Here is a 26,151-nt window from a genome sequence, read left to right as displayed (position 1 = left end):
TGTATTTATACCAAACTCTTAAATAATCCTAATTCAAACTAAGTAAATCGCCGGAAACAAGCTCTCTAAAACACGCGCCCGATCGGGCGAGGCATCGCCCGATCGGGCTCGCCTTTTTTCCATCAGGTGCATCTCTCGCGCCCGGCCGAGCGCGAGATCAGGCGAAGGGCTTCTTTATTCTTCTTTCGCCCCGCCCGGCCCGGCGCGCCTTCGGGCATAGCCATATTTGGCCGGGCGAAGCTCATGGGCTATCTTAGACTCTTGATTGGGCTCCGATCCTTCGACCCAATCAAGATTTCCTCTTTGGGTCTTGAATACTTGGTCCAAACGCCCCGATATCACATATGTTGAGCCCTTAATCACCGATTCAATGACTCTAACCGACCTTGGGCTATAAAAGATGGTCGTGCTCCTCCAATGCTCGTAGTCGCTCCATAAAATCCCGGGAAAATGTTCCAAAAGTGCAATTCCCTATAAAACTTAACCAAAACTACGAAAACAGTAACTTTTGATAGGATCTATTTGTCAAAAGAAAGTTTGATGGAATGTTGATTGATATCAAGTAATGGAATTTTATTTTTGACGAGACCCTATAATGGAAATTGAAGGGATGCAAAATTTTAATAAAATATGGCGCCAAATTTTCCCCCTTTTTAGCCAAAACTTAATGTGGTTAAATATTTTACTTAGAATCATAAAATGAGTTAATTGAGAACTGTATTTATATTATTGGAAATATAAGGGAATCCTGTATCTAATTAATGAGGGTTGCATATAAAATTTGCCATATCTTAATTATCCTTTTTGAAAAGATAAGATTAAATAATTTGAAATTGAATGAAACTTCTCTTTTTTGAAAGTCCTGATTCTATTCGAATTGAATGACGTTCAAAGACAGACAGATATTATTTTTGTGCCTCATAATTTTATCCAAATATTTTTATGTTTGGATATTCCTTGAAATTATCTTTCCAATGATATATTATAATATTAATTCCGAGTTATAACAAAAAAGATATAAAAGAAATACAAAACTATATCCAAAACTGACACCCTTCCACTATTTCAGCCATATATTTGATACTAAAAAATATTTTAATCTGATTCAAATTGGGTTAGAATTTAGACTTCAAGAGTTTTCCAACGACATATTATTTGTCTTATTCTGATTTCTGGATCAAAAGATATGATAAAAACAAAAATAGCAAAAAATGTTGTCAATCGAAAGAGTTTTATCCCGATTCTAATTCAGATTCTTTTCTATTCCTTCGACCCTTTTTTCCCCTATAAATAGAGGTCATATCACCCCTTTCAACAATCATCAACAAGCTTTATCACCCACAATCATCATCTCTTCTCCCTCTCTAAGCTAAAGCTTATTCTTTCTTTCTCTCTTTTAATTTTCTATGCCTAGTCTAAACACATTAAACACATCCCTTTGATTTTTCTTGATTTGATCACCATTCTGAAAGGAATAGTGTCCTTCGAACAAGTGTATTATTATGATAGTGGGTTCAGAATTATTATAAAGCTAATATATTCAGTAAGGTCAAGTGATCCGAATGCCTGGGTGGAGGCCGCTTTCGATCAGTAATATTAATGCATAATTAATATTAAAGCTTAATCTTGACTGAACCCTTCGGGTCACACCCAAGCAATAAACGAGCCGAAGCGACGAACTAATTCGGAAGGAATTAATGAGTCGACCGAGTAATATTTATTTAGATGTCGGAAATTCGAGCTTAGAGCGTCGAAACCGAGCGTCGGAAGTCGAGTCAAAAATAATAAAAGACGAGACGTGCAAATAGTAATAAATCAACATATTTCACAAAATACCCCTAGCATCGGAGTGCCCCGAGCAATCCGAGTGTTAGGGGCATAATGCGTAACATGGTGTCTAGCATGCACACCAAGCCAAACCTTGGCTGGCTGGTGCGTGCTAGCGCACCATTGCTAGCAGCCAAGGCAAGCCTCGACATGCTGGCCTCAAGCAGCAGCAGCCCGCACTTGGAGTGCGAGGCTTGCTGGTCGCAAGCAGCAACAGCCCGCAACTCCATTGTGCGGGTGGCTGGGCCGAGTCCAAAGGGAGGAATAAATGGGAAAGCCTTGATACCCAAATGGGAGGACATGTGGCGCATGGAGAGGGAGAGAGTGGGGAGCAAGTTTGGTCCCCTTTCCTCTCCAAGTGGTCTATACTTGCTCTCTCATGTATAGTTGACACTTGTTGATTTATTACTAGCTTGCTTAAATAATTTTATTTTACCTTTAAAATAAAATGTGAAAATCTCACTATCCCACATGGGAGAAACAATCATACTCTCATCATTTCCTATAAATACCCAATTAAGGGCATTAGAAATGATGCTTGTGTAAGAGTTGGAAAGGGGATCACAAGTAAGTGAAAACCCTTTAACTCAATAGTTGGAAAATGTATCACATTTAATGAAAGTCTTTGAACTCAATTACTCGGGTTTATCAGTCGGGTCTTGCTAACCCCAAGACATTGGACCTTGTCGGTGATCATTGTTGCGGGTGGATCATCGTCGGAGGCTTCGTAATTTCGAAGCTAGCTTTCAAGTAAGAGCCCAAGCGGTCGGGCGAAGCACGCTCCAAAGGTAATTGTTTTATCTTAATCTTGTGATTAATTTAATTATGTTTATGGTTTTATTTATTGCGAGTGCGGTCTTGTTTTGGGTTTGTTTTCACGGTGAGTCGGACTCACCAAACCCCAACACATTCCTCATTCACAAGATTTGAATACACCTAGCTAAGCTCGAAGTTTCCTTAGACCTCGACGTGAAAGGTTGATAATTTCTGAGGGTTTGATCCCAAATCCTTATTTCATTTATTTAAATTAATTGTTTGATTTAATATTTTCCTTGAAGTTACTAACATGTGTATTGTTTTGATAGAAAGAGATACAAGGCAACAAAGTGAGTAATTCAATTGCTCTATTTCTATAGAAGGCATGCTTAGATTATTTTAATTCATATTATCATGTTAGGATGTTATTTATTGCAATCTAGTATCATGATTAGGTTGCTTCTTATTTATTGTATCATGATAGTATCATGTTTGGGCTAAAGCTTTGATCTTTATTGTTTAGTGACATGTTATGATTTGTTATTAATTTTGTTAGTATTATGTCTGAGATCTTGCTAATATTATTATGCTTTGATGAGATTATCGTTATGATGATGATTGTCGTATCAATATTATTATGTTGTTTAATATTATTGTTGTTGCTTGATCACATGATGATGATTGTTGTATCAATATTATTATGTTGCTTGATATTATTATTGTTGCTTGATCACGCCCTCTTTTGCAGAATTAAAGGAAAGTTTGAAATTATGCTTAATAAGATAATTAATAATTTTATTTAGGCTAATATGATTTTAATTCAAGTGATCGCCAATAATAGATTTGTTTGTGCATTAATATTCAACCAACATAGATTAAACATATTTAGGGTTAATATATTAATTGTATGTTAATTGGAAAGCGCACATGAATATTAGAAGAACAAAGTAGAGGCCTATTTAGGGCAGGTTCAATCTCTTTTAGGTTGAATTTGTACCTTCATCCCCGAATATCCAGTCATGGTTCAGGATCACTATGGAGTTAGAGATCTCTGTGATTGTGAATGGTTTACAAGTTCCTAAAACTTGTTGGTGACTCTTTTACTCTAGCTTCCTTCCCTTTGGACGCCACCATGCTTAAATGCATGAACTGAAAGGAATGTTGTCCTTTGAACAAGTGTATTATTCTGATAGCGGGTTCAGAATTATTAGAAAGCTAATATATTCAGTAAGGCCAAGTGATCGAAATGCCTGGGTGGAGGCCGCTTCCGATCAGTAATAATAATATAATTAATATTACAGCTTAATCTTGACTGGACCCTTTAGGTTACACCCAAGCAAAATATACGAACCGACTTGACGAATTAATTCGGAAGAAATTAATTCGTCGCCCGAGTATTAAATATTTAGACGTCGGTAATTCGAGCTTGGAGCGTTGAAACCGATCGTCGGAAGTCGAGTCAAAAATAATAAAAAGACGAGACGCGCAAAATAATAATAAATCGACCATATTCCCAAAATACCCCTAGCATCGGAATTCGCCGAACATCCGAATGTTAGGGGCAAAAATGTCCAAGCATAGGTGGCTAGCAAGCGCACCAAGCTGAGCCTAGCATGGATGGCTAGGTGCGTGCTAGCAGCCACGCACAGCAGCAGCTAGCAGCCGCGTGCACGTGGTGCGTGCAGCAGCTAGCTGCCGCAAGCTAGGCGTGCTAGCAGCGCACGCACTAGCAGCCACGCTCAGCAGCAAGCCCACACCAAGTGCGTGGCTTGCGCGCACAGCAGCAACCCGCATCTTGGTGCGGGGCTGGGCTCGGGCTGGGCTTGTGGCTGGGCTCGTGGCTGGGCCATAGGGCCGGTCACTATGGGGAAGCTTGAGGAATATGGGAGCAAGTGGGTAAGGACATGTGGCACAAGGAGAGTATTGAGTGGGGAGCAAGTATGGTCCCCTACTCTCCATGTGGTCCTCACCAACCCATTTCACATGGTAATGCCACTTGTAGATTTATTATTAGTTTGCAATTTTAATTTAATTTAGCTTTAAATTAATTTGTGGAATTTCATGATCCCACATTGATGGGATAGAAATTCCCACTCATACTTTCCTCTATAAATACCAACATTGGGATTTGGAGTAAAGTGCTTGAGTGGGAGTTAGAAAGAGAATTCCATATTTTGGGAAAAACTCTTAAACTCCATTAACGCTTGGGTTTTGGTCGGACCTTGCTAACTCCAAGGTAGCGGACCTAAAAAGTCGTGTTCGTCCTTTGTGGGTGGATACCGTTGGAGGCACGGCATTTGCGGTGCTCAAGGCTTTCAAGTAAGAGCTCGTTTTGAGAGGGCGAAGCTCGCTTCAAGGGTATGATTTGTTTTTCCTTTTTCTTGTGTTTATTTATTTATGCTTTATGGTTTTATTAATTACGAGTGGTTCCTTGGATCGGGTTTGTTTCCGCGGTGAGTCGGACTCACCAAACCCCAACATGAACACAGTGGGGCTCAAGTATAGGGTGCTTGAAATATTCCCTGCAATTACTGGGTGTTACTTGGTTTCTATTGGGGTTACTTGCATAGTATAGTAGGTGTTACCTGTATAACTAGAGTTACTAGCATAGTATAGTATGTGTTACCTGTATTACTTGTTTTCACTATAGGGGTTACTTGGATACTACAATAGTGGGGTACTTTTTATAGGGGTTACTTTTATATGTAAGAGGATTACCTTATTGTGTAATAGAGGTTACTTGAATAGTATACTAGGTGTTACTTGTTTCAATTGGGGTTACTTGCATAGTATAGTAGGTGTTACCTGTATTACTTGGTTTCTATTGGGGTTAGTTGCATAGTATAGTAAGTGTTACCGGTAGTTAATTTTAAGGAAAAAAGGGGTTACTTTTATATATAACAATGGTTACTTAATGGGGGCTATTTTATTTACAAAGTAGCGATTACTTGTATGGGTATCACTTGTATTCAATAGATGATTACTTATAAAAACAGATGATTGTTACCTGGTAATTCATTGTTGTTTTTGTTATCTATGTCCAGATTCATTAATGAATCACTTATTTCTTTGATCTCTATAGAATCTGGAAAAATTTCTAATATAGGTTGAAAATTTTCAGATTTTTCAGGTGGAAAAATTTCTGATCCTTCAGCCATTGAAGCTTCGAGTTTAAAGATCTGGAAGAAAAAATTATTTTTTGATCTGGAAGAAAGTATTAGAATTTGTGTAAATTTGATCTGTAAATTTTTAGATGTTAATGGCGGCTTTTGTTTAGGGATTTGTGTGATTGTAGGCTTTTTGTTTAGTCAACACTAGGTTAGAACCTGTGCGATACACGATTTATATAAAACCTATTTTAAATTTGTACATTTTAAAAATAAATCGCTATACATGAATATAAATAAGAATTATGTATATTTTTTAATTTTTTTTTATTTTCATCAAAATTATGATGTATTATTTGTTCAACATTGTCTAATTCATAATTCAATGTAGAAGGTCATTTAGTAACTATTTAAAATTATTTCAATTTCCTACGATAAATTGATATGTTTTAGTTGTAATATAGAAGGTTCAAATATTTAAATTTAAAAAATGTTAAATATAATAGCTCTATAATAAATAAATAAATAAAAGATGACATCATCATTGCATATAAACGGAAAAAAGTTTTTTAAAGAAAGTGACACGTGGACAATGATAATGTCAACAACTTCTGTTTTACTAATAGTTAATAGATTAGTTTTACTTTTGGCAACTGAATTCCGTTATTTTTGAGAAGTGAATCCCAACCGATACATCAAACTTCCTAACTTGAATTTTTGGTTAGCCAAGGCACACGATATCGTATTAGCGTTTCCATCTCTTCGACTCTTCCGTGTTCACTCACTCTTGGTTGTTTATCTGGTGTCTTAAAACCAACAATAGCGCCAATTACCTCACCATTTTCAAAATTGAAACCATTTCACTCCTAAAATACTCAAACCCTCACATTTGAAACTTTGAGTTTGATGGCCTCACTTCCAGTGGACGACAGAGACCTCGACGACGCCGCATTGTGGGCAGTCATCGACTCCGCTGCCGCAGCTTCTTACTCTTCCTCCTCTCCCACCACCACCGCCCCAACCGTTTTCCGTAAACCATCATTAACCCTAAATCACATTCCCAATTTCAAATCTCCACCTAAACCTCGATTCATCAATAACCCTAATTCTCCTCCATCTATCGCCAAATCTCCCCCAAATTACGCCATTAATGGCTCAATTAGGGTTCCTTCCGATGATGATCATTGCCATTTTCGTCGCCCGCAAAAGATGTCGAGGATTTCCTCCCCTTGTGTTTCTGAGATTACTGAGAGTAGCCCTGATTTGATGCTTGTTAAGCATTTTCCGGTTAATCATCAGCTTTTTACTTCGCCAAAGCAGCAGATTTCTCCGCAAGTTGAGTATAGAGTTTGCGAAGATAAGGAGAATTTTTCGCATTGTTTGAGTGGTCGTTTTCCTACTGTTTCTCTCTTTAAGGATTATCAAGATGCTGCTATGTCGGTTAGTCTATTTCAAACTTTTTTTTGCTGCCATTGTTGTGGCTTTTTACTAATGATTTGATCAAGTTATTGGATTTCTTCAGCATAGTTGGAATTTGTATGAAATTAGGTGATTGAGCATTTTCCATTTTATGTGTTCTATGTTTAATTATAATTTCTGGAATTAATGAGCTAGTATTTGTTCAGTCATATTAAGGTTCTAGCGCGTTTTTGATGCATTATAATTAATGGTTTATGTGAAAATAAGATGATTATTTATTCACTTGAAAGTATGAACATATTGTCCGAGTGTAGTTATTTTAATGTAAGCTTACAGACAATGTTTCTTAGAACTGGTTGTGTGTATCAACACTTCAACAGATTACAAAGTACTCCGGGTTTTTCTCGAGCTAATTTGGTGTATTCAATATATTTGCAGACGGACTTTATTTTTGTGTATCATTTATACTGTTAGAAAATCGTGGTTTGATCCAGCTAATATAAGATACCAGTATAAACACAACTGAGGCGAGCAAGTATGCTGTCAGAGTAGTGGTTTAATCCAGCTAATATATGATATAAACACAACTGAGGCGAGAAAGTATGCTGTTAGAGAATAGTGTTTGATCCAGCTAATATAAGATATAAACACAACTGGGCGAGCAAGTAGAGTTTTAGGCTGTATGAAAAATTGTTTGGAAGCGGAAAGCATACTTTGAAATAGAGTTAAGTTGTGTGAATCCTTGCAATTTCCTCTCCATGTGGTTTTCCTATTTCAAATTTACTTGAAAGTCAGGATGTCACCTAAAGTTATAGGTTTTGTTTGGTTGACGTTTCACTACAATTTAAGTGAATCTATTAAGTTAAGGGCTGCAAAGTCTCTTTATAAGTACAAGGAAAATTATGTTGAGGCAATGAAACGATTCTGAAGGATTATAGATGCAGTAATTGGTTATATTAGTAGCTTTGTTACTGTTGTTACTAACCTATGGCAAAAAAAGGATGATTTTTGGGTGGTGGCACTATTTCGGGTAGAGTGGAGTGAGAAATGTGGATACAAGTAGTTGCTAAATTCTTGTTTGCTGTCTTTGTATGGATATGTGACCAGACAACTACTATTGTCTTTCAAATTTTTCGTTTTAGTTGGGACATTTTGTTCTTTTTTGAATTCCACTATCTTGGTCACTCAGTAATTTTTTTAAATGGGCCAGACTTGTAATTTCAGAAGTCTATAATGGGATAGCATATATTTCTGATGGCCAAGGCATCCATCTTGTTGGGCCGCTCACACACTCCATTTCACATTAGTATGACATTATCTCACACGAATTTGTTTTTGGGACCTTTCCAAAAGGATTCATACTAATTAGAATGTGCACTCACTTATAAGGAAGGAAAATTGAACAAGAATAATCCAACCTTTGTCTCATTTTCCCAAAATAATCTAACCTTTTGATTAATCATGAATAATCCTAAGTTTACTTCTTATTTTCTTATACCAAACCTATTTGATCGGGAACTTAACTTCAGGTAAATTATTATTTTTCCCCCTCCTTCAACTCCGTTACAGTTAGTGAGCACGACATCTGCCACCACTTACCCCACCCAAACCCAGATGCGAAACCTTTTTCCCACTCCTACCAGACTCAAAACCACCAAGCTGAAACGACCAGCCCTACCCATACCACCCATACGCTAAAACCCCAACCCCATAAATCCCAACGTCACCTCCCTAAACCTTCCCGCCACCCCTCCCTTATCAAACTCCACTTACTACATACACTTCCCTTTCAAACCTTATTATTTCTTCTATTCTCTCTCTTTCAATTGAATTTGGGCTAAATTGGGGCATGCGTCTTCAAATATGGGTTGGAATGGGCCGGGGGGTTATTTTTTGGTTGGTTTTGCTTGCGGCGCGTGCTGTCGTGGGTTGTCGGTGGTTGTAAGTCATTGATGTTGTGGGTTGGTCGTGGTTGTTGCATTGAGTGGTTATGTTTACGTGTTGAGGTGGTTGTAGGTGGTAGTGTTGGTGGTGGTCATGGATGGTGTGTTGAGTGGTGTGGTTGGGAGAGGAGAGAGAAACAAGCAGGCTGGGAGGGAGAGAAAAAGTTTTTTTTCCTTCCAATTTTAAGAATTAAAAATGCTTTTTTTAAAAATTAAAAATAAAAATTGCCAATAAGGAAGTACTACGTGGATAGGAACTGATAGTGAAGGGCTGGGTAGCCTGTTAGGATTGTTGGGAGAAAATAAGTAGTAAACTTAGGATTATTCAGAGTTAAACGAAATGTTGGATTATTTTGGGGGAGCGAGGCAAAGGTTGGATTATTTTTACTAAATTTTCCTATAAGAAAGTCCTTTTTTCCTTATTTCATTAATGTGGGACTTGGGATGAACAACCCTAACAAACCTCCCCTTACACCAAGGACGACATAACTTACGGCCTCCCCTCCACCTAAACCATCTTGCCTTGCATCGCCTGTATCACCACGGGAGGACTTTCGCTACATGGCTAGCACAAAACTCCCATCATGTATTGCCGTTACCACCATGGAACGTGCCATTTGACCTCAATATCAAGTGGACTTTTGATACAAGGCACCACAAATTTTCAATCGCGAGTTCAAACATTTGAGGGAGCGTCCCACACAAATCTGATACCAGTTGTTTGGGACGGAACAATTAATAAACACAATATCAGGAAGAATAATAAAATACGGAACAACAAAAACAATAGACAAGATTTTTACGTGGACTACAATAAAGGGAAAAACCACGGTCCCAATTTCTAAGGACAAAAACAACTTTACTAACAATAATTTCGGGAGTACAATAACCGCCATTGTAATTAAATATTAGATACAATCATATAATGTATATTTAGGAGGAGTCTAAACTAGTACCCTCAACATGGTACTTATACTAATCCTAAAGATACCCCTCACACTAATGTTGTGTTTGCCTCTGACTTTAGCTCTCCTTGTCTTTGAGGTGTTTTCTTGCTAACTTCTTGCTAGTAAATTTCCTCTTTTTCTTACCCTTGCATAAACTCATGTTACATATATATATGCAAACAATGTAAAGTTTTGTCAGCAAGCTTTAACACTTATATGGATAATGAGAGCAACTCGAATGGTTGCTTTCAAGGACTAGCTTGCAATTTTAATAATTTTCAAGCTAATAGCCCAACCATTGGAGTATATTTAATAATTAGCTTGGTCAAGCTAATGCCAAGCAAATTAGCTTAGCTAAGCTAATTAGCTTAGAAATTAATTGTCTCTAATAAAATACTAATTATTTAAAAAATAAAGCTGAAAAATATAAATATTAATTAGCCTAACCATTGTGGTATGAATTAGCTAGCAGGAATAACAACTTTGCAATCTTAGGTGGCATGGCAAGCTAAATTGACAATTAGCTTGCCATTGAAGTTGCTCTTATATGTACCACAAAGTCAATGCCTATTGTCTATTGCAACATATTTAGTATTAATAATAAATAATAAAACAACATAATTAATTGGGGTTTGGGGAGATTAACCCGACTAATAATAACACCTTATTTATCCTTAGTCCCACATGGAAGAAATAAGGAAGAAAATAATTCCTTATAAGTGAGTGCACACTTTAATTAATATAAGGCTTTTTGGGAAAGTGCTCAAAAATAAATCTTTGCGGGCTAGGCCTAAAGAAGACAATAACATACTAATGCAAAGTGAAATGTGCGTGCGACCCGATAAGGTGGGCCTAGGGTAGAGGATTAATCGTAGGGGGAAGTACGACACTTAGAGGAAGAATCTGATAAGTTACGATGGCGGCAAGTACACCAAAAATATGAAATTCCAATGTTTGATGGGAAAATCAATTTTGTGGTGTAAAAGAACACCTTTGAAAATATATTGATGCAGATTTAGCTTTGGAGACTAAAAAACCCGCAAATTTGGATGATGTCTAGTGGGCATCTAAGAAAAAGAAGGCGGTCAGTACGATTTTGTTGGCGATTGTTTTGGAGATTAAGTATAATTTTCTAACTGAGACGTGTGAAGGTCTTGTTAGAAAAGTTGTTGAGCATTTACGCTAGAATGGTACAAATTTGCAAAACTACATTGATAATTATAGAAAATTCCTCGTCAGGAGCAAGCCCTCTTATTATTGACTTTACTATCGAAGTTCTATAAGCTGATTGTGCATACATTACTTGTGGGAAGGGAGAAGATTACTGTAAATGAAGAAATAACTATTGTGAGGGAGAATGAGCGTATGATGACACAAATTGATGGAGGTGTCTTATACAATCATGACGATTGTGGAGGGTTCCGAGAGAGGGAGGAACAAGTCAAGGAGAGATGACCAACGGAGTGGATCGAAATGTCGGCCGAGAGATTATAGTAATGTTAAGTGCTATTATTTTCATGGGAAGGGTTATCTACAATTTAATTGTCAAAAGGTGAAAGAAGATTTGAAGATCTTGAGGTAGTCGCTTGGAAAGATGGGCAAAATGAAAGTGGATAATGAAGGTGGTTCCTCTAATGTTTTATGCGGAGATTATGAGGAGTTGTTGTTCACTCACAATGATAAGGAGAATGTGAGTCAATACAAATGGGCGCTTGATTCATCCGCTTCGATATCGAGACAACGCAATAAGGTGAGTTTGGGAACATCAACATGGGACATAACCTTAATTTTGAAGGCATAGGTAATTAGGTAGTGTGTGTTTAAGGATCCATGATGGTTAGGTCGTACCATTCAGGCATTCCAAATGTGAGGTTTGTATCTAGTGCACGTGCTAACGTGATATCGTTGGAAGAGTTGACAAAGCACGGACATAGGTATGTTGGTAGTGGACGGTGGTGTAAGGTGTACGGAGGCGACGAGACAACTGCTTGGTGTTGCAAGGCAAGAAGGCCAATAACAATATTTGTTATTTGGAGGGTCGAGTAATTTAAGACCACAAAATCATGGTCGTGAAATATTTCGAGAAGAGGGTTCGACTTTGTGATGTAGTAGAAGTGTTTGGTAATTTGGTTCGAGGGATGAATTTGTAGGGTTAATCTCAGTGTTTCCCGGAACACGAGACGGTATAGCGTTCCCCATACTGCAACGTCCGTACCGAAACGCGGATCTGACGCGTTCTGGTTCGCGTTCTGGTTCGTCGATGACGGAGAACCCGATTGTAGTAAGATTCTAAGTAGCATGAGTGACAATTTGGTTATTATTTGTTTATATATTCAGGTATAATTGAAAGCTTAAAAAACTTTAAAGGTTTCGCCAATGGTGTTTTAAAAAAATGGTTATCTATGGAGGAGGGAGATGAAGAAACGTGTAAATAAATGAGTTTAGATTGTGGACCCCATGTCCCCATGTCCCCTTTTCTTTCTTTTTTTTTTTAAAAAAATTGCCTACTCACTACACAGTACTATTGTGGACCCCTATGTCCCCTTTTCTTTCTATTTACGTGGTATTAAATTGCCTAGAATGCCTACACAATCAGTATTGTACTAATGTTAAATTGCCTACATGGGAATCAATGCTACTACTTATTAATTACAATTTCCACCTTTAAATTTTTGTTGTTTTTTTGTTTGTGTATTTATTTACGGTAAATATCAATAATAAAATACAAAAACACTATTAAAATAAATGACCATACGTTCTGGGAACTTTAAAGGCTACGTTCCACGTTCCCGTTCCCGTACCAAGTTCTGAAATGTCCCGCGTTCCATGTAACGTTGGTTAATCTCCCTATATTTCAATTAATTAAGTAGTTGTATGATAAACATTAACAATAATTTTGTAATTAAAAATATAAAGAAAAAAAATGAAAGAAAAATTCGTTTGGACTTGAAAGTCTAAGTTAGTGAAGCTATGATGTTAGTGTCATATGCCTAGTCTACTTGTGTTAGACATTAGGTGTTGACTTTGGGGTACATGTAGATGTTAAAGCTTGTTGGAGAAGCTTTACATTGAATTTATATATATATATATATATATATATATATATATATATATATATATATTCCTTTATGTGAGAATAATTTCTTATGTGAGAACACTTTGTATATTCTAAATTTTTGCTCGTATATTCTAATTTTAAATCTAATGTTTTAAATATTTACTCAGGTGTTCTAAATTAAGTAAGATGCTCTAAATTAGTACTCACATGTTCTAAACAATAAATTAGTAGATGTTATAAAATTTAAATAACCTGTTCCAAAATTTTAACTTATATGTCCTAAATTTTAAGACGTGTATTATAAGATTAATGATCATATGTTTTAGAATTTAAAGCAAATTTACTTCTATGTTCTACATTTTTACTCACATTTTCTATATTTTATACCCGGTGTTCTAAATTTTTATTCACATGTTCTAAATCTTAAATCAAATGCTTTAAATTTTACTCATACATAAAGTATATTTTTTTATGTTTTTACTCATATGTTCTAATTCTTAAATCAGATGTTTAGAATTATTACTCACACAGATGTTCTAAATTTTTACTTGTATGTTCTAAATTTTTACTCACATGTTCTAATTTTAGTTCATTTCTCTAATTCTTAAATCAGATGTTCTAAATTATTACTTACACAGATGTTTTAAGTTTTTACTCGTATGTTCTAAATTTTAATTTGAGTTACATGTTATAAATTTTTACTCGCATGTTCTAAATTTTTACTCACATGTTTTAAATTATAGTTCATTTCTCATATAAGTTTGGGTTCTCACATATAAAGCCAAGTTATAATGAGAACCAAAGCTAAAATAAGAACTAGAAACTAATCTAGGCCTTAGATAATGTTAGTCGGATGGTCCACATGTTTCCTGTGTCATTAATGACATTTTCGTAATATTACATAAATACAAAGTGATTTTCAGTTTCATTTCTAAAAAGTAGATTGAAAGTTGGTAAAAGTAAATGAAATCAATCATGAAATAAATGAAATTGACTTAAGAGTTAAAAAACCGAAAAAAGTTTGAAAAGCCGTGAAATTGCAAAAATGCTATTAATGAATGCGGGTGAAACATGAGCTGTTAGATAGAGCGCGATTACAGGCTAAGATTGGTTCCTAGTTTCTATTATAGACCTTGATTTTCACATAATCTCTATTTTATATATATATATATATATAATATATAATAATAAAAAAAAAAAAAAAAAAAAATATATATATATATATATATATATATATATATATATATATATAGAGTTTATGCAAGGGTAAAAAGTACAGGAAATCTACTAGCAAGAAGTTAGTAGCAAAACTCCTCAAAGAGGAGTGAGGGAGGAAGTGACCAAGAGCAATGTATAAAAAAGCTTACAGGAAGCGTGAGGGGTTCTGCTGTGCCTAGGTACGCCTCTTTGAAGTGAGGCGCACTATATGGACAGTTAAAAAAATTTGGGTGAAGTGTGCTTGGGGTGCGTCTCAGGTGCGCCTTGTGCGCTTTTTGTGCGCCTAACCCAAAACGCCCCGCCTAGACAAAAATAAGCGCACACCCCCGATCGACGCTTTTTCAAATATTGATCAAGAGGCAAACACAATATTTGTGTGAGGGGTTTTTTTAGGACTAGTACAAGTACCAAGTTGAGGGTACTAGTGTAAACTCCTAAAAATACATTGAATATAATATTGTAATTGTGGTGGTGGTCACTGTACTCCCGAAATTATTGATGCTCCCCCGTTTTCTAGTAATCGCAACTCCAGGGTTTGCACAAAGTCTTAGGGAAGTTATAGGGTGAGGGCCAAAAATGGATTATTTATTTATTTATTTATTTTTTTTATAATATAAAGTGTAATTAGTAGGAAAGATAAATAATAAAAAAATAGTGTAAGTGGGGTTGGTAGGAGAGAGACTTAATAAAATATTTGTTAAAGTGGATTTAGTGGGAGAGAGAAATTATAAAATAATAGTGAGTCCTTTTCAAATATGGAGGTGTTGCAATAATTATGAAACATAATTAATAGGAAAGTGTTGCAATTATTACGAAATGGAGGAAATAACAAATTTTGTTTTGGTCCCTGGAGATCAGGATTGTGGGTTTTCCCTATATTGTTGAGGAGGGGTTTTCCACATAAAAATCTTGTGTGTTGCTTTTGTTGTCCTATATTTTATTATTCTTCCCTTCCCCATATTGTGTTTATCTGTTGCTCAATCCCCAACAACTTCCTTTTTTTTTTTTTTTACTTGCTACACACATCTTAGGCATGTAGTTTTAGGAAGAGATAATTGATGGTAAATGAGCGATTTTATCAAAATAATTTTTACACAAAAATTAGAGAAAAGTTAGGTATCATGTCTAACATGTTTTTGAATAATTTATCCGTTTAAATTATACCATCTTGATTCCGAAGTGCATGCCACAAGACTGTGTTGCAAGTAAATATAATTGGAGGAAGTAATACTTTTGTGATCTAATCGGCCACCTTGAGCAATCTTAGAGAAATATTTGGCTCTTGAGAATCATCATTTTGAATAGATTTTGTATACCTGATTTGATTGAGTGACGGACATCTTTGTTTTGTTTTATTAATAAATTCAGCATGATTATCATAGTGACAAGGGCATGTTATGGAGTTGTAACTTATTTTAGACATGGGAAAAGTTTAGACCAGAGAACTTTTGTGTATCTTCTTATATCACCAAACCGGGGTGTATTGGTGAATGTTGCATTAAATCATTTCTATTGATGTGTGCGTTATGGTCTGTCTGTATCCCCCTATCAGAATCTAATTGCAGCTCCTGACTATCCTATTACTCTTATTTTTCTTAGAGAAATCAAGTTCATACGAACCTCAATTCTACAAAAGCCAACTAAATATTGCATACACAAAAGAGCATCAGGGAGTTGAGCATGTCATACTTTTCAACTTTTGATAATTGGTTTTGATTCATTTACGTCATGTAATATACGAAAATTTCCTTGAATAGCATGGAACATGTTACATGCTAATTTCTAACTGTTATCTCTCTTGCCCTTAAACCTTTGATTAAGGCAGTGCTCTTACAATGTAGATGGAAATATTTTTTCGGTCTTTATGCTTCTGATCTGTTTTTGGTAATGACCAGGTTCTTGAGAAGTCAGATTATACTATTATATCCGGAAGTCCTTTTATCAAAAAGTCAGGTATCGGATTAAAAAATAATTTTCTACAACCTTTTTATAATCCCATATGAGTAGTTTGTGAGAGTATGGACCTCTGTTGTGTGTAGGTTGGAGGAAGATAGCATTTTACTTTAATGTCTCATTCGAAATAAGAGATAAGAACATTGAATTTGATGAGAATCGTAATGTTCAGCGTGCTGAATTTGTAGTTCGTGCTTATATGCAGTAAGTATACTCAAATTTCATGTGTTTGAGGAGCTGCAGTGACTCTTTGACTTATATATTAATAGTCAATCTTACAACCAATTTTGATCTGTACAAGGGGAGGTAGGTTTTCTGATGGGTGGGGTTCTTGTGAATGGCGGGAGAAGAAGTTTATGAAACCCAATAATGACATACCTAGTACTGCAGAAACCAGAGCCAAAAATAAGGCTTGCCAGGTATGCCTTCAGCTCTCTTACTGTTTCTTTTCGTAATTCCAACAAATTATGACCTGTCTATAGTGTAGTCTTGTGTATAGAGATTGTCATTTGCCTTTCCTTTTCTCATTTCCCCCTCTTGTTCCTACTTTGGTGGTTGAATGGGGTGTAGATGATCTATTACATGGTTGCCTTTTTTTTTTTTTAACCATATTTCATGACTTTTAGACAGCCTCACTGGATGCATTGTGCTTACTGTATTCTCTTAGCGCTTTCATACCCTGTGATTTGTGTAGCAACATAGATTTACTTCTGTATGTCAACAGTGTCACTTCCACTTCCCTGGGTCATACACTCATACCCCTTGTGGCTGCTTATGCTTCACAGATAGATGGATACATCTATCTTAAGGTGGTTGAGCCCCCTATGGTTTATCCATCAAGTATGTGTGTGGCTGTTGAATTTTTATAAAAGGTGTTTTCCTCTTTTTAAGTAATGATGTTGTGTCGATCCTCGCATGATATGGACCTTTAGTGCTTTGAGTGTTAGGCTACAGGCAGTTAGGGACATCAACACTTCTAACATTGCGGCCCTGTTTGGTTTGATGTAAAAGGTTTTCATGGAAAATGAATTTTCCATTTTTTCCCATTCTCCTTTGTTTGGTTTGTTAAGGGTTAACTCTCATTCATTCTTACATTTCCACTCTTATTTTTTATTTTTCTTGGACTTTTCTTGTATGCAACCAAACAAAGAAAAACTAATTTGTAATTGTGTTTTTCCTTGAAAATATGTTTTCCATGAAAACTAATTTTCCATTGAAAATGTTTTACATTAAACCAAACGGGGCTTGAGTAGCGTACTTTTATGGATGTCCAGTCGTTGTAATAAAATGATCTATGAGGCAAACATTAAGGCCCGAAAGGATTACAAAACAGAACAAAGAAAAAGCTTCTCCTACATGCCAATAATACTACTTCTAAGATGGATTTTGCTCCACTTTGAAGCCTCTTTGGCTAAAGCCATGGAATAGGGATTTCAGTAATTCCAGTAATTCAATACTTACGATTTTTCTGTCGGTTCCATGTGTAGTACTTCCTCCATTACTTTATTTATTTTTTTATTTTTTATTTTTTTACGTTGAGACGTTTCTTATATCATGTTTGCTAACTCTAAACTTTAACGAATAATATCTCTAATTATCAATATGTTAAAATAATAAAAAGTTGATATTAACATTATATACATTAAGAAAATTCAAATAAGATCTCACATGATTATGTTTTATCATAGCTATAAATCACAAAAGGTAATTAAATTAAAGTTTGTGAACAGTATCAAAAGTCAAAATATATAAGTTTATAATCTTTTGCAACATAACGTCCACATGATTGTGATGTACAAGTGAGAGGCAATTAAGACAAAATTGGGATAGAAAAATGTTACTTTTACAGCCTAGCTTGCTAATGAACCCTATAACCTAAATATACTCAATGAAGATAATTTAAAGAAAGTGATATTTTGTCAAAAAGTTAATTCCAAGGGCTAGGGTAGGAGGCTTGACTTGCTGACTTATTCCATTGATTCTTTAAAAATGCATCCCTGCTTTAGACCTTTTTAAATTTCTTTGTGTTGGAGGAGCAGGAGTTAGGTTGACAATGCTTTTGAACTAGGGAAATGATTTAAATTTCTATTGTATATTGCTTTTAAAAACATCTTGCCTAAAGGTAAAGAAAAACGGTTTCTCATTTGTATTGCTCTATACAAGAGATTACTCTTACCTATTCAATATCAATAGGCCTTATCTGATTAACCATTAAGCTACCAGTCTACAAATCGATTTTCATCAATAATTCTCTTTTTTGAGGAGGGAAATTAACAAGTTCTTCTCCTTACCTTTTTCAAATATAGTTAAGCTACTAACGGCCTTTTATCTTGCTTCAAACTTTTTTGAAGACAACTGGGTAAGTGACATGATTCCATTCTGGATTTCGTATTCTCTACATTAAATGTTCCTTGGAAAGTTAGTAAATTAGAGACTTGATTCCAAGCATTCCATGGTACAAATATCATACTAGTATTTGGCTTTGAATACGTGCCTTAAAAGCACCTTGACCTATGTAACTTGTAAAAAGTATCCAAATATCCTATATAAACACAAGGTAACCATAGCATCTAAAGAATTGTTCATCAATTTTGTGAGTTCTTGAATTTATATTAACTTTTCTTTTGAAAATTTAAGTAAGTGTTTGAAAAATTACATGAAAATTTAGTTTTAAGATCTTATACCTACTCAAAATAAGCCTTCTAAGAGATTCTTCTAAATTATTCCCATGATATAAGGGAAAGAATAGTAATGCGGGGTCTTGTGCTTTAAGAATATTAGATTTTGAATTGTAGTTACTAAAATGTAATGAGAGATGTTATAGGTCAAATGGTAAACCCGCACAATCAATATAGTAACATAAAAATGAAACGAATGAAATATATAAGTAAACACTAATTTTATGTTTTTTTAAAAAAAAATAAATTATTTTCTATACTACCATTGGAATATTAAAAGTGTAATTTTTTCATTGCTAATGATAATTAATAGGGTCTAGGCCATAAGTGATGTTCATTTATCTAAGTCTCCATTCTAAATCAACTTCTTGCCTTTACTACTCTCAAATGGACTAAATTTGATATACTCGTAATATGATCCCTTTTAGCTGTTCTGATTAAAATTTTGGCTTTATTTACAAACTTAATCTAGTTGTTACATATTTTAATTAATACTACAACAACAACAACTAAGCCTTATTCCAGAAATGATTTTGGGTTGGCTAACATGAATCGTTATAAGGAACTGTAAGATGCCAAGAAAAGGACATAACAAGATAATCAGTTGAAAGAGTTTGAAAATCAATGAGTGAAGTGAGAAAAAGATTGAAGAAATAATTAGGGAGTTTTAAAGAGAACCTAGAATTAAATTCAAGAAAGTTTTAAAGGAATGGTTAAAGCGGTGGGATATAAAAAACATAAAGGTTTGAGAAAACTTAAAGGAATCAATACATTCCATAAAACACTAGTAGGATAAAATAATAAAAGCACTCGTGTCACTCAATCCCCAAAGCACTCGTGTCACTCAATCCCCAAAGCACTCATGTCACTCAATCCCTAAAGCGCTCATGTCACTCAATCCCTAAAGCGCTCATGTCACTCATCCAAGTTTTCTTAGGTCTTTTCCTACCTTTAGCGAAACTTTGCAATTCTAGCGAAACTTTGCGATTCTATAAGCCGCGTAAACGGAGTGTTGTTTGGTCTCTTTTTTACATTGCCAAACCATCTTAAGCAATTCTCCTTCATCTTGTAGTCAATCTATGAAACCCCTACTCTCTTCCTAATTATCTCATTCCTTAGCCGACCATTTCTTGTATGGCCACACTTCCATCGCAACATACGCATCTCCACTACATTTGACTTATGCACATGGTAATGCTTTACGACTTAACTTTCTGTACCATATAACAAAGCAAGCCTTATTGCCGTTCAGTAAAATTTCCTTTTTAATTTATGGGGCACGTCGGGATCATATTAAAACCTTGTCTCACTCTTCCCCTATAACCAACCTACTTTAATCCTATGAGCTACATCTCCATCCAATTCTCCATTCTTTTGAATAATAGGTACTAGATATTGAAAGACCTTAGAAACTTGGACAATCTTCCCATCCAAGGTGATCAGCCCCCTCTCACTGTTTCTCAAATCGCTTAACTTACATTCCAAATACTTTTTCTTACTTTCGCTCACCTGAGTCACAAGACCTCAAAGTCTGTCTCCACAATTCAACTTACTTTCCATGTTTTTTTATTTATTTATTTATTTTTCTTATTAATCAACACAATATCGCCTGGAAACATCATGCACCATGGGATATAATCTTGAATTGAACTCGTCAATTCGTCCATGACTATAGCAAAAGGAAAAGACTAAGGACCTGTTCCAATTTACTGAAAATACGTGAACTGAACTGATTGGAGTTGAATTGAACTTAACTGATTGGAGCTGAATTGAACTGAATAGAACTAAAATGAATTGTTTATGAGAGAAGAAAATTAGGAATTGAACAGAATTGAACTGATTGGAGCTAAACTGAGTTGACCTCAACTGAACTGTATTGAAATTAAGCTGAATAGAACAGGCCCTAAGTGTAGAATTTTGATGAATATATAAACTAATATTATTATTTTTAATGTTATTGAATATATCTAAATATTTATTGTATACAATCAACTAATAACCACTTACCATTCTTTATGAAAAAAGAAATTATTTTACCTAGGCCCCGTTCACTTCACCTTATTTTTGCTCAACTGATATGATCTTTTATTGACTGAAATTATTTATGTTGAATTGAAATCATTTTTACTGAATTGAAATTAATTTTGCTGAATTGAAATTATTTTTACTTATTTTCAACTGTAGTTCTTCTCTATAGTTATTGGAGTTTATTGAACTAAAATAATTTTTATCGAACTGAAATTATTTTTACTAAATGTAACTTAATTTCACTAAACTGAAATTATTTTAATATTATTTTTTTTACAGTGAAGTGAACATGGCCTTAAGCTATGCATTTAGTAACTGAATAGATCACACACATACAACCTTATTTGATTCTTTTATGTTCTGCATTGCAATACAAGTACATACTAAACTATGCACTGGAGCCTTAGTTGTATTATTTTATTACATGTACTACCAAATGGAGTAATCAATTAATTTATTTTTGATTTTTTGTAGGGGGATGTCTTGTTTTTTCTTGTAAAGTTAGAATAAGGGGCACTTATATTTATAGGTTAAAGTAAAGCTACTTCTTTGAAGTATTTTTTTAATCAAATTATCTATAGTAGTTCAATAGCCGGGACTTAGGAAGTTGTAATTCTATTGCAATGAAGTTATTAACAACAAGAAAAGACTAGGAGACAATGTGAATTCTTATTACTACCTTCGTTACATAGTATTTGCAACGATTAGACATTTTACCTCTCTACTTTATGTCGAATCGTTGCAAATAATTTGTAACGGAGGTGGTACTAATTTAAAATTGTTTCACCATATTTTGTTTTTGAAAGTATAAACAAAATTCCGCCATTTCCTTATGTGGTAAGCTTACTGTAGCAAAAAGGAGAAAATACAAGCTTATCACCTAGATTAATATTGCTCTGATATTCTATTGCATTATCTAGTGGCAATTAGGTAGATAAGTTGCTTTAATATCCATGCAACTTTAATAAAACCCAAATATCTCACTCTTGTACACCGTGCAAAAATCAACATTCGTGTAAGAAAGTTAGGGCCATTTGGTATCCTTCTTTTACACATGAAGCTTTGATTTTCTTACAATGGAGGAAGGAAAGCTCACCTACCCATTGGGGTTAGCTACTTAGCCATGCCCTTTAATTCTTCCTTTTTTCTTAAGGTTTTCAACTTTTCATTCGTTGGTGTTAGTGAAGTCTCCATTGCAGCAACTTGAAGAAGGTGACAAAGAAGATGAAGGTGAAGAAGAAGATGAAAAAGATGAAGGTGGGTGAAAGAAGGATGAAGAAGATGGCCATTAGCTGATGGTAGACGGTGATAAGGCGAATCACAAAAACGGAAATTTCACTAAATGCCCCTGAGTTATTTTTTTTGTTCACCATATACCTATAAAAATTTTCAAATTCACCGTATACACTTGAGTTTCACAAAAATGTCACCAAATGCCCTTAATGACTAACGACGGTTAACTCCATTAGTCATTAAGTTTAATTGTGCCATGTGTCATGCTGCAATTGGTTGTATTTTAATCAATTACTAAATTAATTTAATTAATTACGTAATTAATATAAAAAAAATTAAACCCACCCCACCCCCTACCAACCAATAGTGGTCGTCGGCACCGGTGGTCCCCCACCCCAAGCCGGAATCGGCGCCGGTGGTCCATATCCGCCGGCGAGGCCAACCCCCACCCTTGACATCCCCTCCTCAATTCCCTAACCCCACGACACCCTTTCTCCTCCCCTAAAACCAGCCCTATCCGCCAACGTCTTCCCGGAAACAACCCTCGTTCCATATCCCCCACCCTAAATCGATCCCCCTCCCCTTCCCCTTCCCCCACCCTTAATCGGCCACCTAGAAACCCAAAAAACCCCAAATGGAAAAACCCCCAAATCGAAAATTTAGGGTTTCAAATGGGTGGTTAGGTTTTCGGGTTGTGTTTCCGGGCTTAAGGGCGCTTCAGGTAGGCCAATTAAGGGTGGGGGAAGGGGAGGGGGGTCGATTTAGGGTGGGGGATAGGGGACGAGGGTTGTTTTTGGGAAGAAGTATGTGGATGGGGGTGGTTTTAGGGGAAGAGAAAGGTTGTCGTGGGGTTTGGGAATTGAGTCGAGGGTGGGGGGGGGGGTGGCCTCGCCGGCGGACGCTGGCAGGTGGTTGGTTTGGTGGGGGGCTGGGGTGGTTTTTTTTTTTTTTATATAGTTTGTTTACTTAATTAAGTAATTTAATCTATTAAAATAAACAACCAACCAAATGCTGCCATGTGGCATAATTAACCTTAATGACTAACGGAATTAACTGCCGTTAATCATTAAGGGCATTTGGTGACATTTTTGAGAAACTCAAGTGTATACGGTGAATTTGAAAATTTTTATGGGTATATGGTGAATAAAAAAATAACTCAGGGGCATTTGGTGAAATTTTCGTTACAAAAGCGTCCTTCAATTTATACAAGAAATTATGCACTTACCTCTTTATTGAACATCAAATGTTTAGCAAGGTGATAAACATGGTTCGGCTTGGCAAATAGACCATGTTGCTCCTCGCCTCCTCTTTTCATTTCAATAAATTACTGTCTTTACTTTATCTTTCTTCATTCTATCCATTCTCTTCTGCCATGGCTGCCAACAATTATAACCAAACTTGCCCTCGTTTTCACCCCAACATCATCGCTAGCACTACTAGTGTCCTCCCCCTTTCCCCTCATATAAGCTCCACCACGACCTATTGTCTCACACCTTCAGTCCTTCACCCACCCTGAATTCCTGAAGAGTCGAAATTCCCCCACCCACTAGCTTTACGAAACCCGTTCTAATCTTCCTCTCTGTTTCACGGCTTGAGTGATGAGTTACATTAGAATCTGTAGATTTTGACCTTAGGTTTAAGACTTAAAATAGCATTGGTGGAATCCAAGCACCAAGGGCTCCACTTTGGTGCCTGTACTTTGGATAAAGTGCCTGTATCTTCAATCAATCAATGTCTTATGAGATGAGATTATCTTTCTCTTTATTGATAACCAACATCTTGCTCTCTCTGCGAGTTAACTTTTTAAGTAAGTAGTAACAATAAATATGATGTTTCAAACTATGTTTTTGGAGCAAAAAAAATCAATCCTGCTTACTTTTGTCAACTATTTATCTACCATATTCTAAAATGATAGTTTTGGTAATAAAAAGGTGACATACTACCTCCGTTACAGGTTATATGTAACGATTTGACATAAAGCAGAAAGGGAAAATGTCTAATCGTTGCACATAACATGTAAAGGAGGTAGTATATAACTTTCAAAGTACATAATTTTATCCATTAACATATGTGTGTTTTTTTTTTTAATGCAGAAGGTAAAAACTAGTTAGGAGTATATATTGAATTAGTGATAGGAGGGGATAGGGGTTGGAGCATATAGCTAGATATTTGTTTGGGACTTTGAACCACATTACTGCTTTGGAGCTGGCTTTTGGAAATCATTTGGCTCTAAATGAATGAACTACATTGAGCCATTCTTATAAAATGTCTATGCTCAAAGGTAAAAATATTTTTTGATTACTGTCTCTGCGTAGAATTTAGACTAATGGCCATGAATGCTAGATACGCTTCAGCCCAAGTAATTCTTGCCTTTCTTGGTCTATACTTCTTTGGTTTCTTTTTAATGGACATGTTTTGACTTTAGGGACTAATCACTTAAGTTACTTTTGACTTCAATTTGCGATTTATATTTGAGAAATATCATAGTCAAGTGAGGTTTTGTTAGATTTGTCTTGACTACTATTTTCAAAAATACCAATTTTTACTATATTTGTTATTGATAACCGAAGAATGTTAAAATAAATTATGCGTTAGCAAACGTGTTTAAAAGAAATGTGTCAACTAATATGAAATGGATGAAGTATATGTTATTACCATATGCTTGTGGAGGATATCCCATCTTAATTATTGACGTGTGTTTATCTTATAGTAGTCAGCAAAGACTGTATGCTAAAGGTTTTTTAGCTTATAATATACAGGCAGTCAAGCACTACTAAAATTCTAATTGTTGATATTTTTGTCGATTGAGTAGATATAACATTGTTCTATATTCTTTGGAGAAAAGATAAAAAGTAGGGTTGGATGGGATGAGAGATTTGTATATGGTCAATTGTCCCCTATAAATGAAATGCTCTGTTGTTCTGGGTTCTGTATTTAAAAAAATGCTTTAATAACATGCTTACCAAAGAGCTAATTTACTTATTATGTTATTGCAGGACCTGATAGGAATTGGGCAATATCGGTCTGGTAATCCATAGCCGTTCTCCCAAATAGCCGTTCTTCCAACCTGTTGTAGTCCTAGCTATTGTGGGGGACATTCCTTGACTAAAAATGTTGCCCACCGGCCCACCCTGGAACTGAAACAGTATTAAAGAAACTCTGCTGTACTGATTCAAGTGTACAAGAAACAACCCAATCGAAAGTTCATCAGTAAGAAGCTTATGGCGCTTCTTGCCTTTTGTTATAGTACAGTGGGCTTATATGTTGAACAAAACATTCTAGGACAATGGCTTCTTGCGGGTAGTCATCATAAATACAGTATAAGATAGTCTCTTGGAAAACAGGCATAAGAGTTACTCTGTATCAACTATTCGGAGTAATTTTATTGAACTCTTTTGGCTTTGAAGTAGTTTTCGAGCTGGTAGCTGAGCAGGCTTATATTTTTTTAATTATTATTTTTTTTAATACATAAAGTGTAATTCCATGTAAAAGTGGTGTCCATATCAATTACTATGCAAGTGTTATTTATTTGCTTCCTCAGCATACCCTCTTGTTATTATTGTTTTTATGTTCATACATTTATTTACCTTTGTTCCCTGTCCCCAAAAAGGGAAAAAGAATATAAAAAAAAAAATAATAATAAAAAAAAATAAAATCCAAGGAGCTCATGTAATATAAAGTCTTGAGATAAAATACTGACAAATTTGCTAATTATGGTTATTAGACTTTCAAAAAACTCTTTTGAGCTAATTTATCATATCATATCACCTTTCTTCTTTAGATTTTGGAACAGCTAACATCTTTTTTTTGTCGTGAAAAACATGGGGTACTCTTCAACATTTTCCTCCACTTGCTTCTAACAATTGACTAAGAGTATCAATATAACTCATTAATGATAGACAAAAGTACAAAACAGTCTCTCTGTAACCTGTGTGGCATTTGCAAATTGGAAATAGTTAGGAGTAGCATTCTATTAATTATTTG

The 26,151-nt window shown here is 35.3% G+C and overlaps 1 protein-coding gene across 1 annotated transcript; it reads left to right on the top strand.

Annotated features, from left to right (window-relative positions):
- The first annotated feature begins 6,416 nt into the window (after positions 1-6,416).
- LOC110683257 lies at positions 6,417-25,710 on the top strand. Its single transcript, XM_021859601.1, has 5 exons — positions 6,417-7,130; positions 16,171-16,228; positions 16,315-16,432; positions 16,530-16,647; positions 25,164-25,710. Exons 1-5 carry the CDS (start codon positions 6,597-6,599, stop codon positions 25,203-25,205), a joined length of 870 nt encoding a protein of 289 aa, XP_021715293.1. The 5' UTR covers positions 6,417-6,596; the 3' UTR covers positions 25,206-25,710.
- The last annotated feature ends 441 nt before the right edge of the window (positions 25,711-26,151 follow it).

Source organism: Chenopodium quinoa, unplaced genomic scaffold (genome assembly GCF_001683475.1).
Source record: "Chenopodium quinoa cultivar QQ74 unplaced genomic scaffold, ASM168347v1, whole genome shotgun sequence".
Taxonomy (NCBI): domain Eukaryota; kingdom Viridiplantae; phylum Streptophyta; class Magnoliopsida; order Caryophyllales; family Amaranthaceae; genus Chenopodium; species Chenopodium quinoa.
This window is presented reverse-complemented; position numbering and strand designations above follow the sequence as displayed.